The 14,856-nt window shown below is 49.9% G+C and overlaps 1 protein-coding gene across 1 annotated transcript; it reads right to left on the bottom strand.

Moving 5' to 3' along the window:
* Positions 1-12,187: 12,187 nt before the first annotated feature.
* Positions 12,188-14,571, bottom strand: SAC3D1 (SAC3 domain containing 1). The gene is made up of 2 exons (XM_060252781.1): positions 13,990-14,571; positions 12,188-13,149 (listed from the first exon to the last, which is right to left on the bottom strand). The coding sequence occupies exons 1-2, from the start codon at positions 14,537-14,539 to the stop codon at positions 12,686-12,688; spliced, it is 1,014 nt and encodes a 337-aa protein (XP_060108764.1). The 5' UTR covers positions 14,540-14,571; the 3' UTR covers positions 12,188-12,685.
* Positions 14,572-14,856: the final 285 nt, after the last annotated feature.

The raw sequence follows: 14,856 nt of genomic DNA, 5'->3' as shown, positions 1-14,856 counted from the left end.
CTATTTCTTCCATTAAGTGAGCCGGATCCTGGGAAGCAATTAACCTGAAAGATAGCAGAGACGATCATATCAATTACTCCAGCAAAGCATGGTAAAAGCAAACAAACAACTTTAAAGAGCTTAATGAGGTTACTCATATGTCCACTTATCTGAACAGCCATTTCTTGGAGCACAACACAATACACACCATCACTTATTTACAAGGGTATGTGTGTGAATGTCCTGTGAACACTAAGGTACTCTTTTTGAGAGCACTGTATTTAACACACTTCTCATTCAGACCACAGAAATGGTACAGCTTTTTTTTAGGATGACAGATAAGGCCATTTGTCAATACACAGCTCATAATCCAAGAACACCATCACTTACAGGCAGTGATGCATAAACAGACAATGCAATCCAAAATGACAGCCATTCCCAAATCTTTCAGGACCAAAATGGTTTTCTCTAAAGATATATATTATTGACATGAACCTGATCACAAATACAAGAAAAAATGAACTGTGTGCCTAGTTTCTCACACTGTGGTTACCATAGAGGAAGCACACTAATTAGTGATTTAAAAACAAATTTTAAATATGTGATGGAAAATAAAAAAGTTGCAGATGTTTTCTTCAATGTACACTACTTAAATAAACACTTCTTTTCTAAAACAATGTTTATTGGAAGTGTACATGGCTTTCCCTTCGCCATGTTATCCTCATGACAACTGGGACTACCCCAGAGTCAGCTAATAATCTTGATGCCAGAGAGATTTGACCCTGGATCTCCCAGATCCTGTAATGGACACAGAATATCTGGCATTCAACCACAACTGCATATCAATACAGAATCACATACCCAAAAATACAGGTACAACATCTCAGCAGTGGGAAAATCAGTATCAGGTAACATTCCTTCTCATGAAAATCCTAGGATTGGGAGCTGCACAGGAATCCAGTAGCCCCATCTCATCAGCTAAGAGGATGAACTGTGATCCAGGAAGTCCAAATCATACCCTGTTACTTTGTAGCCCTAGTAACTTTAATCCTGGAACAGCAATACTGACCAGCCTAACAGGGCTACCACAAACTGATGCATGTAAAGCACTTTTAAACCTGAATTAGCACATCCATACAAATAACATGAACAGTACACATAATACACACACAGTGCAAAGTTCTACACAAATAAAACATGAAGCTGTCTTCTGCCAAGGCTCTTGCATCTATCGAGGCCAGGGTTCTCTATTCTGATTTCCAGTATTTGCCAGAATCATACCACCTGATCCTTCTAAAATAAAGGAGGTGCCAGGAATTGAACCTGATACCACCCTGCATGCTGTTCCATTGAGACATACCCTCTATTACAATACAGCATATATAGCAATAATAATAAGTGCTGGTGTGGGCAAGTTACTATCTTGCAGCATGTATTCTGTACTTCCAAATATTCTATTAGAAACAGCAGTTCTAATTAGCAGTTATGTGAGTGACCTCATTCATTTGAGAAAACAATAAAGGAAGTTACTCTAACAATATCACTATTATTGGTATTACTATGACTATTATACTATACACGTGAGCCCTAGCAATAAGTTTTGAAATGGGCAGGCAGCCCACAAGGCTCCCCTCAGCGCCCCCTCCCATTCAATGAGTGGAAAGAGAAGCGGACTAAGGCCTCACACCCTCTGGGCCCCCGTTAGGCTGGGGTGGGCATCTTCTCTAACCTCAGCCAAGGGCCACTCACCCTCCAGCGGCAGAGCAGCCAATGCCTACCGGGAGGACTACCTGCCGGGCTGCAAGTCCACGACCCTCGGCATTCACTACTGCCGCCGCCAAGCTCCCACTTGGCTGGCAGCCAGCGGGCTCTTGACAACCGGCCCCCTGACAACAAACCTCACAATTGGCTCCTCCATCGTCCACTCACAGCCTCTCTCTTCACCTTCCGGTTCGCCTCTCTCACAAGAAACACTTCTTCCGGGCGCGGCCTCCGCCGATCTAGCCCCGCCTTCTCCAGGCACAATGACCAATCGGCGGAAACGGCAGTGTCGCCTTAGCAATCGCGCCTCGATCCGCATGGTGGAGGCTTTTATAGTGGGGTCTGATCTATCTAAACCCACGCTTTTACACCGGCGTGACTCTGCAGTACTGTAAACGTGGGCTCAGAATTGCAGAGCTGCAATCCAACACACTCTGCTTTGTGGGTTGTATTTGTTATCTCTGAAACTTCCCAACATTTATATGTGCGACAGCTCTACACGGCAGGACAGTATTAACTTCATCCCCATATTATTTTATTTTATTTTGTTCTATTTATATCCCGCCCTGCCCGCCAGAACAGGCTCAGGGCGGCTTACATGTTCATGTATATACATGAAATATAAAAGTACATAAAATCATAAAAATCAAAACATTTCAGTGCTATATTAATCTTTGGATGGCAATCTGATAAAATGGATAACTGCCTAATCTGGTTTTTTATTACGTCTTACTATTCTGTTCCAACTGGACTATATAGAAACATTTTAGGTTGCAAAGAGTGGCCTGTGAATGAGGCTTGCCCAGGATCATATAGCTTGACACCAGCCTACCATCATACCATAAATATTCTTGCCACCATGTTTTCACAATAAATGTTGGGTTCTATCGGAGGAGGGGGATGAATGGCTGCTGAGCAGTTCTTGGTTTCTCTATTCTGTGTTATAAGCACTTTACACAAGGCTGTGGCTCAGTGGAAGAGCCTCTGCTTTGCCTGCAGAAGGTCCCACAGATGACCCCCAGCATCTCCAGTTAAAAGAACCAGGAGCTAAAGGCCTCTGCCTGAGATTCTGGAGAGTTGCTGCTCTGAGTGGACAATACGGACCATACAGACCCATGGTCTGATTCAGTTTAAGGCAGTTTCATGTGGTTCCATGAAAGGAATCAAAGGGCTGGAAGGGGCCTCCAAGGTCAACTACTCCAACCCCCTGCACTGCAGGAAATTCACAAATACCTCCCCACCCCCCACCCCCACACACTTCCAGCGACTCCTGCTTCATCCCCAGAAGATGGCAACCCCCCCCCCCAAACTACAGGATCCTTTGCCAAACTGGTCTGGAGTTTGCTGCCTGACCCCAAAGTGGTGATGTAGCATCTTGTGCTAAATGAAAGCACCACGCGGTCCTGCATCAGAGGCGACCAGGGGAATCCCCAGGTCACCGGGCGCAGCGCGCGAAAGGTCCCCACCAATCAAGATCTGTGGCGGGAAGTTTGACGGGCCAGGATTGGACTGGCCAGTCCAGGGGCTGTTCCGGGATAAAGTGTATATAAAGCGGGTCCCGGCCCGCATTCCCCATCTTGTGATGTACCAGCTAATAAAGTATGTTGTCTTCAACACATCTCATCTCCGAGTACATTACACTGGCGACGAGGATGGGATCTAGATAGGAAGGCATCCGCGAGGGGAGCCTGACATAGCTGAAGACGAGGAAGACGCTGAACCGCAAGAACTGAGATGCCCGCCGCCACCATGGTGAACTCTAGCGTAACGACGGGCCATCTTGCCGAGTTCAACCCAGACCACCCCGAGAGGTGGGAAACGTATACCGAGCGGGTCGACTGCTACCTGCGTGCCAACTTAATCACAGACGACAACAGAATGAGGGACGTCCTGTTGAGCGTCTACGGAGGGGCAACCTTCGAGATTGCCCGAGGTCTCTCAGCACCAGCGAAGCTCACCGAGAGGACATACGGGGAGGTCGTCAGACTCCTCACAGGGCATTTCTCGCCCCAACCGTCCATCGTGGCCCGCAGATTCCTCTTCCACAAGAGGGATCAGAAGACTTGGGAAACGGCGGCGGTCTACCTGGCCGCTCTCCACCAAATCGCGGGGAACTGCGAGTTCGACAAACGTGAGGAGGCCCTGAGGGATCGATTCGTCTGGGGCCTCCGAGACGAAAGGCTGCAGCAGAAGCTTTTCGCCAAGGAAGAGCTCACCCTCCAAGAAGCCTTCAACGAGGCAACGGCCTTCGAGAGGGCTACCCGAGCATACAGCCACCCACGTGGTGAGGCAGTCCACCAAGAAGAAATGGCGCCGGGCTACCGGGAGGAGGAAGAGGCTTTCCAACTCCGGCAGCCCCAAAGAGCAAACCCAAGAGCCCCCACGAGGCAACGTGCAACGGAGAGACCCTCCACCACCAAGTGCGCCAGCTGCGGCGACCCCCATGAGAGAAGGGACTGTCCGTACCGCAACATGGACTGCCGCAGCTGCGGAAAGACAGGCCACATTGCTCGAGCGTGCCGGGCCAAGAACAGCTACCGGCAACCGTCAGCGCATCACGACTCAGCAGAGGCACACATGACAGCATCAACCAGCCTGCAGGTATTAAACTTGCCCCTCTCCACCCCTGACAAGGTTAAATTGAAGGTCCTCATCGAGGGCAATCCATGCCTCATGGAAGTGGACTCGGGCTCCTCCATTTCCATTATTTCGGAGGAGACTCTTAAGAAACCGTGCCCCCGCCGACGCCTCCAAACGAGGCCGGCCGACTTCGTGCTGCGGGACTTCCAAAAAAACCCTGTGCACATTGTGGGCTGGGCCCGGGTAAACGTGGAGAGGGGGGACTTCAGGGGTCCTCTGGACATATTGGTGGTCAAGCGCCAGCTCACGACCTTACTGGGGCTGGCCTGGTTCCAACCACTAGGAATCCAGCTAGTGGGGGTAGAGCAAGTGCAGGCGGGTAGTTTTGAGGATGTCTGCCGGGAATTCCCAGCTGTTTTCGATGGGTCCCTGGGGAGTTACAAGGGACCGCCCATCACCCTGCCGCTCGATCCACTGGTCAGACCAATCCGGCTCAAGGTGAGGTGGGTCCCGTTCGCCCTAAAGCCAAAGATCGAGGCGGAGCTGGACCGCCTCACAGCCCAGGGGGTTCTCGAACCGGTGTCCTATGCGGCCTGGGAAACTCCCATAGTCACACCGGTAAAGCCCAATGGGGACGTGAGGATTTGTGCAGATTACAAGTGCACAATCAACAAAGCACTCCAAGACAACCCCTACCCAGTCCCAGTGGTCAGCCACGTACTGGCGGCCTTGGCTGAGTCCAAAATCTTTGGTAAGCTGGATCTAGCCCAAGCATACCAGCAATTACCGGTCGACGGCAAGACCGCCGAGGCGCAGACCATCGTCACCCACCGGGGGGCTTTCAGGGTGCGAAGGCTTCAGTTTGGGGTTAGTGTGGCTTCGGGGATTTTTCAGAGCATAATGGACTCTCTCCTTAAAGGGATCCCCGGAGTGCAGCCGTTCTTTGATGATGTTTTAATCGCCGCCCCGGACGCCCAGGAGTTCAGCAGCCGCCTGAGGGAAGTGCTCCGCAGGTTCCAAGCGGCGGGCCTTAAAGTCAAAAAAGAAAAATGTTTGCTGGGGGTACGTGGGTGGAGTTCCTGGGGTTCGCCGTAGATGCAGCAGAGATCCACCCGACTGAAGACAAGACCAGAGCCATCGTCCAAGCCCCGGCCCCCACGTGCAAGGCAGAGCTCCAAAGTTTTTTGGGGTTATTGAATTTCTACCACTCGTTCTTCCCCCACAAAGCGGCCGTGGCAGAACCACTCCACAGGCTGCTTGACAAACAGGCCCCGTGGGTTTGGGGAAAGAGACAAGCCGCTGCGTTTCAGGTGGTAAAAGACCTCCTTGTTTCAAACGCAGTGCTCCACCATTTCGACGAAGCGCTGCCGCTAATCCTGGCTTGCGATGCTTCCCCATATGGGGTGGGGGCAGTCCTGCGGCACCAACTCCTGGACGGGAGGGAGGTTCCGGTGGCATATTACTCAAGAACTCTGACCCCGGCTGAGCGCAACTATGCGCAGATTGATAAGGAGGCTTTGGCTATCGTGGCGGGGGTACACAAATTCAACGATTACCTATACGGTAGGCGTTTCACCATCACCACGGACCACAAGCCGCTCCTGGGTCTCCTCGCCCCAGACCGTCAGACCCCACAAATCATGTAGCAGCGGGTTCTGAGATGGAATCAATTTTTAAATTCATACACCTATGCCCTGATACACCGCCCGGGCAAAGCCATGGGCCATGTGGACGCTCTTAGCTGCCTGCCGCTTCCCTCAACGGACCCAGCCCCAGCCCCGGCCCACATGGTGATGCTCCTGGAGTCCCTGCCCGAGCGGCCCCTCCACGCAGCGGAGGTAGCTCGGGCCACGAGCAGGGACCGCATCCTTGCATGGGTTCTGGACTGGGTGGGTAAGGGGTGGCCAACGGGTAAGCTGGACAGCGAGTTCAGGCCCTTCGCATCGCGCAGGGATGAGCTCTCCGCATATAAGGGATGCATACTCTGGGGAAGTAGAGTGGTGGTGTCCCCCCCACCCCCGTTGCGCAAACTAGTCCTAGAGGCCTTACATGAAACCCACCCGGGGATAGTAAGGATGAAAGCGCTGGCCCGCAGCTATGTGTAGTGGCCAGGCATGGATGAGGAGATTGAGGGGTGGGTGCGCCAGTGTCAGACATGCCAGGAGTCTAGACCCGATCCGCCCAGTGCACCAGTCCACCGCTGGGAGTCTAACCGCCGGCCATGGTCCCGCCTCCATTTGGATTTCGCCGGGCCGTACCAGGGGCAGATCTTCTTCATCCTGGTCGACTCTTACACGAAATGGCTGGAGGTGATCCCCGTTGCATCCACCTCCACGGCAGCAGCAGTCAAAGCCATGAGGAGGGTCTTTTGCACCCACAGGATTCCCGACACCCTGGTCACCGACAACGGGACCGCGTTTACCTCAAGGGAGTTTAGGGAGTTTATCAGCCGGTACCTCATACACCACATAAGGTCAGCCCCCTTTCACCCGGCCATCAACGGCCAGGCTGAACGCATGGTGAGGACGACCAAAGAAGCACTGAGTCGCATCATACAAGGGGACTGGGACCACCGACTGGCCGCCTTTCTGTTCTACAACAGGATCACACCCAACACAGTAACAGGGTCTAGCCCCGCGGAACTCCTAATGGGTAGAAAGCTAACAACACGGTTAGACAGACTACACCCAGACAGGGCCACGGACGTCCGCGGGTCACCCAAAATCAGGGAAGCAACACGGGGGTTCTTTCCGGGGGACCCAGTGTACGCGAAGAATTTCGCGAGCGGTCTGGAGTGGGTGGCCGGCAGGGTGCTGAGAGTGACGGGGTCTCGTTCATACGAAGTAGCGACCGAGGGGGGTCAGATCCTACGGAGACACATCGATCAGATGCGGCGCTGCACCTTGCCCGAGGAACCGAACGGGGCGGGAGAAGCAGATAGCGGGGAACCAACAACAGACACACCGGAGTTGGAATCGCCTGGGCCGACCCTACCAACATACGTTTCCCTGAGACCAGCCAATCCGGATCAGCCAGCAGAACCAGCCGATACGCCAGCGGAATTGAATCCACAGGAGGGGATCCCCACCACGGGGACCGCTCCATCGCCACAAGCGGCACCAAGACGTTTGACGCGGAAGCGCAGGGCTCCAGCGTACTTACAGGACTATGTACCTTAACTAGGGGGGGGAGTGTAGCATCTTGTGCTGAATGAAAGCACCACGCGGTCCTGCATCAGAGGCAACCAGGGGAATCCCCAGGTCACCGGGCGCAGCGCGCGAAAGGTCCCCACCAATCAAGATCTGTGGCGGGAAGTTTGACGGGCCAGGATTGGACTGGGCAGTCCAGGGGCTGTTCCAGGATAAAGTGTATATAAAGCGGGTCCCGGCCCGCGTTCCCATCTTGTGATGTACCAGCTAATAAAGTATGTTGTCTTCAACACATCTTGTCTCCGAGTACATTACAGGTGAGCAGCGCTTCCTTAAGATATGTAAGACAGGGCCACGAGAACTAAGCACTGATGCAGCCCTTCTTGTCCTCCTTCCCATGATCTGCCTAAGTTCATTCACAAAATCAGCATTGTTGTCATGTGGCCATCTAGCCTCTGTTTAAAAACCTCCAAAGAAAGAGAGCCCACCACCTCCCGAGGAAGCCTGTTCCACTGAGGAACCACTGTGTCAGGAAGTTCTTCCTAATGTTTGGTCAGTTGGTTTTTTTTTTTTAAATTAATTTCAAACTGTTAGTTCTGGTCTGACCTTCTGGGGTCACAGAAAACAATTTTGCACCATCCTCTATATCAGGGGTGGCCAACAGTCGTTCTCCAGATGTTTTTTGCCTACAACTCCCATCAGCCTCAGCCAGCATGGCCAATGGCTGGGGCTGATGGGAGTTGTAGGCAAAAAACATCTGGAGAGCTACCGTTGGCCACTCCTGCATGACAGGCCTTCAGGTACTTGTAGATGGTTGTCATATCAGCTCTCATTCATCTCTCCAGGCTAAACATACCCAGCTCCTTCAATCTTTTTTCATATAGGACTCAGTCTCCAGACCCCTCACCATTTTTGTTGCCCTCCTCTGGACATATTCTAGGTTGTCTATATCCTTCTTAAATGATGGTGCCCAAAAGTGAACACAATACTCTAGGTGAAAAAGAATCAAATAGCACCATTATATAGTCTAGTGTGATTACACAGTGAGGGATATCTAAGACAATGAAACACTGAACATTACCGAACTGCCAAAAAAAGTTATTCCCACACTTCCTGTCTCTTGCTGTGAGTGGCCCAGCATAAAATGTTCCAAAAAAATTCTTCAGGCTGCAGTAAAAACAATACTATTTAATCTGCTAATTTGAAGATTATCCTTAAATCAGCACCTTCCAGCAGATCAGCCTTCTCAATCTACATCTTGTTTGGGCTGCATTTTATCTTGGCCTAACTACATCAATGAATCCAGTTTAGGGTTATCAGTCTGGGTTGAGAACAATGTTCCCTCTAAGCTGTGGAGTCTTGTGAGCAAAAATTCTACTATTGTGAGCTACTGGCATTAAAATTGTGAGCTACTGCATAAATTAGTTTGTTCTAGGGTCATTTTTCCTGAACTGAGACAAAAATGTGTGAGTTGGAGGCTAAAAAATTGTGAGCTAGCTCACACTAACTCAGCTTAGAGGGAACATTGGTTGGGAAATACCCGGAAATTTGGAGACTTCTTCAATAGGGTATGATGCCATATAGAGTCTATGGTAGACTGTCTACCTTCCAAAGCAGCCATTTTCTTCAGATGGACTGCAGTAGGGGTATATGATGATTATTTATAATGCTACATCAGTGTGCATGGTGCATAGCAAACTGGTCCTTGCCCTGACCATATAAAGATATAATGCAAAGGAGACCAGTGAAAGCATCTTTTGTTATTCATCTTCAAGCTTAATTTTGGCCAAGATTTTCTGTGGGAAAGGTGAGTTATGAGGAGGGATTCTAAGAAAGTTAGAGGCAGCATTGCAGAGGTTTCTGGGAGTCTATCAACAGCGTATGTTTATATGTCAGGATAATATAGTTAATATGGCATTCCTTAGGAAGGATCTTAAGCTTTTTAATAGGGAAGAGTTGTTTGAGAGAGTAAAAGTTACCACTGTTCAGGATGCTGAAACAGTCATTGAACAGCTCTTTGGGGTTTGAGTGTCATCAATACGCTGATAACAATCAACTCTATATTGTATTCATTAATTTATTAATTTTTTTAGTAGATTTATAGTCCGCCCTTCCCCATAATGGGCTCAGGGCGGATCACAAGCATGATAAAACAGTAAAAATCCAACAATAAAACCATAAAACAATCAACAAACAATCAAAATATGCAGCATGGATGGTACAGCGCGTTTTATAAATTAAGATATAAATATCATAGGGGTCACAGATTTCATAGCTGTAGGCCTGATATCTAGCAGTCCAAATAATTGATCAGCACAGGGAGGTCTGTTCAATATAAGCAGTAAGGTAAGGATGCCCGCTTGCCTCAACCAAAAGCCTGATGGAATAGCTCTGTTTTGCAGGCCCTTTGGAAGGGTAGTAAGTCCAGTAGGGCCCAAATTTCCATAGGGAGCTGATTCCACCAGGCCAGGGCCGGGGTTGAAAAGGCTTTAATCAGCGGCTGGTGAATCTGCATCCTTCTAGCGGATTGGCCGCAGCTGCAACTCATTTGCATATAAATGTCTTATGCCACCCATTCTATCATTTTTATCTCTATTTGACCACAGTTGGAGCAACAAAGAGATGTGTGGGTAGAGCAACTCCCATCATGGGCACTGAGAAATGGATAGTGATCCCTCTGGCAGCTAGTTTGACTCGGAGCTTTGTCAGAAATAGAAGCTCAAGCAACTTATTTGCAGCATACTTGATGTTTAGGTGGATCCCCACCCAGAGATGCTTAACATTTGACAAATGCAAGGCTGTGGTTGAATTTCAATTACGCATAGTTTCATCAAGGAAGACTTTGTGCCAAAGGTTTCATGGGGAAAAATGGGTCCCTACAGGAGGATTTGAAGGAAGTAAGAGTAGGCTTCACAAAGGTGTTCTGGAAAGCAATTCCAGACATTAGGGGCAGAAAGGGAGGAGTTGGCTAAGGGTCACAAACTGGGATATGAGAGTAGGGAGATGGGGGGTGGCAAGACCACAGAGAGCTTGAAGGCAAGGCAGCCAATGTTAAGGATTTGAGGAGGGGTGCCACACTTTCAGAAGTAGAAAAGTAGGGAACGATTTTTTAAATAATAAAGTTTTATTAATCTTAAATAACAACAAATAACATATAGCCAATGAGGTAAGTAAGCAGATACATATAGTGCCATTACTTCATGAACAGTCATTTATAATAACAGCAGTAGTGAATGATTTTGATGGCAGATTGCTGGCTAGAGGAGAGTGAGAAGGTCAAAGAAGAGGGCTTTGCAATAGTCAAGCAAGAGATGGACCAAAAGGTTAGTTAGTTTAGGGAGAAACTGGAGATATGAGATTGGATGGCAAAACAAAGTTCAGAAGCAGAGAGAGAGAGAAAGAAAGGTATCCTCTGTGAACAGGTGGTCAAGAAAGCCACCTATTTAGGCAGAAGTTTCTTCAAGCATGCCTATCCTCACCCCGCTTTACTGCTAAACATATAGCTTTTTTGCATTTCCCATCAGTCCTTCCCTATATTGCTTCAGCGTACCCTGATTTCTGTGCACATTTTTGTGCCTTTTTGTTTTTTGCCCCCCACCTCCGGTTCTGGAAGCTGATTTTGAGTCAGCTTTTTCCTTTCCTTCCTGTGGTTTTGTCCCTCCTGCTCAATGCCATCCCACCCTTCCAATGATTGGACTATCAACCCACTCCCTCTCTGCCCACCCTGAAGACAAGTGGTTTTGATTTTTATTTTCAAAGGCACTAAAATAGCATCATAATGATACGCCTAGCAGGTTCCCAGCTTTCATTTTTTTAAAAAGTAAAGCTCTATCCCCTTCCTCCTTATATCTCCATGAAGGAAGCAAGTAAAGATTTACCTTTTTTTTAAAAAAAAAATGAAAGCTAGGAATTCATAGAACCTGCTAAGCCTATCTACAATGCTATATTGACATGTTTGGAGTGTGTGTGTGTGTGTGTGCTGTGACACCATCATTGATGTCACCAATAACAACAGTACCTTCCCTTGAAAATCCTGATTATTTAAGGTACATGCAGAAAAAAAATAAACTGACCCAACAATGGTGAAAATGTAGAGAGCAGACATGTGACAGAAACATGTCCAAACTGATTCCAGTGCTTGTGGATTGACTCCCAAGAAGTCTAGCATGTGAAGGATCCCCTGAACAGGAGTTTCCTGCATCTACTTGGAACTGTATCTTATTGGAAAGAGGCAATGGAAAAGAATGAATACACTTTTGCAAAGAAAAAAGATTTAGTTTAGAGAACACTTCAGAAGAGCTATCATATTTTAAGAACAGTCACTGTGGAAGAGAATAATGTGTGCTCACGCCCCTTTGGCTGGAACACCATGTCTGGTGTAGTGGCACTCTGTTTACTTGGTGCTTAGAGGGCAACAGTGAGAAGGCTTCTGGAGTTCTGGCCCCGCTGATGGACCTCCAGATGGCACCTGGTTTTTGACCACTGTGTGATACAGAGTGTTGGACTGGATGGGCCATTGGCCTGATCCAACATTGCTTCTCTTGTGTTATTATGTTCATAATTCCATTCTCTGCTGCATTTCCTCCTTCTCTCAAAGCTTAGCTAAGTCTCAGTTGCTCAAAATCCAAACAAGAACACACCACAAGAAAGGAAGGTGTGTTACTCTTACTCAGCATTCCTACTAGGAAGCATCTCTTCACACCCCCAAAGTCTTGCATGAGGCACCTAGTAGTGTGTAGGCAGGCAAAATTGCTTCCAGCAGCCAGACATACCTCACTGCCAAAGCAGAGTGCTGGCCTGAAAAGAAAGCAAGAGCACCCTTTGACACCAGATAGCCCTGAGGCCCGTGCCTTTTTCTTGGCTTAAAGGCTTTGATAGCAGCTCCCTGGACAGGGAATTGAACCACAAGACAGAATGTGGTGGCTGTCCCTCCAAATCTACACAAAAGAAGGAAGAGGTGGGCAGGTACCCTCACAACGTGTTACCAATTAAGCCATCCCAGTGAGGTAAATGGTTGTCCAAAGCCACCCAATGGTTCCTTCCTTCTCTGCACCTAGTGCAAACGGTCAGCAAAATGAGGCCTACATCACTCTGCCTCATGGAAACAAAAGAATCCATTCTCCCACCTCACTTTGCCACCTATGTAGAGACAACCACAACTTGGGATGACCAAGGGGGACAACACCACCCCTCAGAACAGATGTTGGTCTTTCCATTCAGCTACAGACACCCTCTGTGAACTCCTGAAGAGTGGTCTGTCCCCACTTCCTATCTACAAGCAGGCACGAAGGGCTGTGATTTAGGGGACCAGAGTCCTTGAAAGATCCTTTCTGGAAGATGACACTTCCCTCCAGCATCGTCAAACCCTGTGCCTGGCACAATGCCTCAGCCTCCTCAAGGCTGTCTACAGCTAGCAGGTGGGCCAGCCGATCCAAAGGGTAGCGGCAGTTCCTGCTACTGAAGCCATGGCTGAAGGTGAGCAGGGCTAGGCGACGGGCCCTGGCCAAGTGTGGATGGAGGGCACAGCTCTGCAGGTAGGGCAGCTTCCGAGCCAGGCGGAAGAAGCGGGCAAAGTTGTGCTCCAAGTAAGCCAAGTTGATCGCTCGTGCTGTGGAAAGTTCAGGGGAAGCTCGGATGTGATTGGGGAGCTGTAAAATCTGCCAGAGAGCATCTGGGGCACCTGTGGATAGGAGAGGAAAATAACACAAAGTCACATTGGTGCTATTTCCAGTCCTTACAGTCAGCATTTGCACGGGGACATCCCAGGAGATTTCCTGGAACACTTGACTGGATCCTAAAGCTGAATGTTTTATTTAGTTATTTTATTATTTGCTTATTTATTTAACACATTTATTAGCTGCCTTTCTACTTTGCTATACATTAATGACATCCCAAACATCCTATCGTTAACAGCCTTGCTCAGGTAAACTGAGCGCCGCAGCTTCTTTTATTGAGTCACAAGGCAGCTTAGTGGAGAGACTGGTTTTTTTCAGTATTTTTATAGCAGTTTGATTTACATTTGCATTGTAAGCTGCCTAGCAAGATAAACCAAACAGCTATAAAAATACTGAGAAGGCCACAGTCTTTGCAGACACCTATGATGTGCAGCCAGGAAAGAGCGCCCACATATAGATCCATGGGGAAGCATGCCCGGTGAAATGATGTACCCTGTGGAGAGGGAGAGGGGTGTTGAGAGGTTTCATCCCTCCCACGTTCCCACACACTGTTAAGTGATGAGAGTTTACTGCCAAAACAAAGGCAATGGGGAGGTTGCTTCCCGTTCGATTGAAGCCACTTCAAAGCCCTTCTCACACATTCTCATGCAATCCGTACAACAATCCTGCAAGACAGACCAGTCTGATTATTCCTGCACTGCATAGGGGCCGGGAAGGGAATGAATGGCGCTCTCTGAGGCCACCGGGAGACTGCGACAGTGGGACGCTGGACGGACCCAGGCACCTCTCCCATCACAAATCTTGCCCACCATCCTACCCACCCGGCCCAGCCTCCCTCCGCTTACCCAAGTTGTACAGCAAGAAGAGCGCTTGGAAGAGGGGCTGGGCGGCGGCGCGGTCGTCCTCCTCGTGCCGGTAGGCTCGGCGCAGGGCGGCGAAGCACTCCTGGACCTGGGCTCGGTGCAAGTGGGCGTCGAAGCGGGCCGCTGGCTCCCCGCAGAGCTGGTGTCCTGCGCGGAGCAGGTAGACGAGGGAGCGCTCGAGGACTGCAGCGCAGGCCAGGCCGGACACACGCTGCACCGTGAGGTCGAGGCGCACGGCGCGCAGGCGGTCGGTGATGAAGGCGCACTGCTCCGCTGCGGACACGTCGGGACGCCGGCGGGCCGCTTCGCCCAGCAGGTGCCGCACCGTGGCCAGCAGCACTGGCGGCGGACGCAACTCTTCTGGCCGCGGGCACTCCTTGCCGGCGGCAGGCCGTGAGTACTCCTTCACCGCCTGCTCGGGCGGCCCCAGCTCCAAGATGTGCAGCCGTTTCTGGCGCCGCCGCCGCACCAGCTCGCCGGCTGGGCACATCTCCTGGCAAGTGCCCGCGGGGACCTCCTCGAAGCCGCCCATGCTGCGGAAGGCAGGGCAAGGGGCGGCAACAAACGCGGTCGCCCGGAAAGAAGCAGCCCTTTCGGCTTCTTTGTGACGACGCCCCGTTCGGCGTGGAGGGGCAGCGCCTCGGGTGTCGCGTTGGAATTGGAGTGCCTACCTTGGCTGAGATAAATCACGCATGCTAAATAATGCACTTTGCAACTGGATTTTGCCAGTTTACACAGTAAATCCAGTTAGAAAGTGGATTGAAAGTGCATTATCTATTTTAGAATGTGTGATCGCAGCCCACGTGAAATGGAAGAGGAAAGGTCCGGGAAGGGAGCCGGCGGAGTTTT

The sequence above is a fragment of the Heteronotia binoei genome, chromosome 1 (assembly GCF_032191835.1).
Source record: "Heteronotia binoei isolate CCM8104 ecotype False Entrance Well chromosome 1, APGP_CSIRO_Hbin_v1, whole genome shotgun sequence".
NCBI classification, from domain to species: Eukaryota; Metazoa; Chordata; class Lepidosauria; order Squamata; family Gekkonidae; genus Heteronotia; species Heteronotia binoei.
Note: the sequence above shows the minus strand (reverse complement) of the source record. Positions and strands in the feature narration are given on the sequence as shown.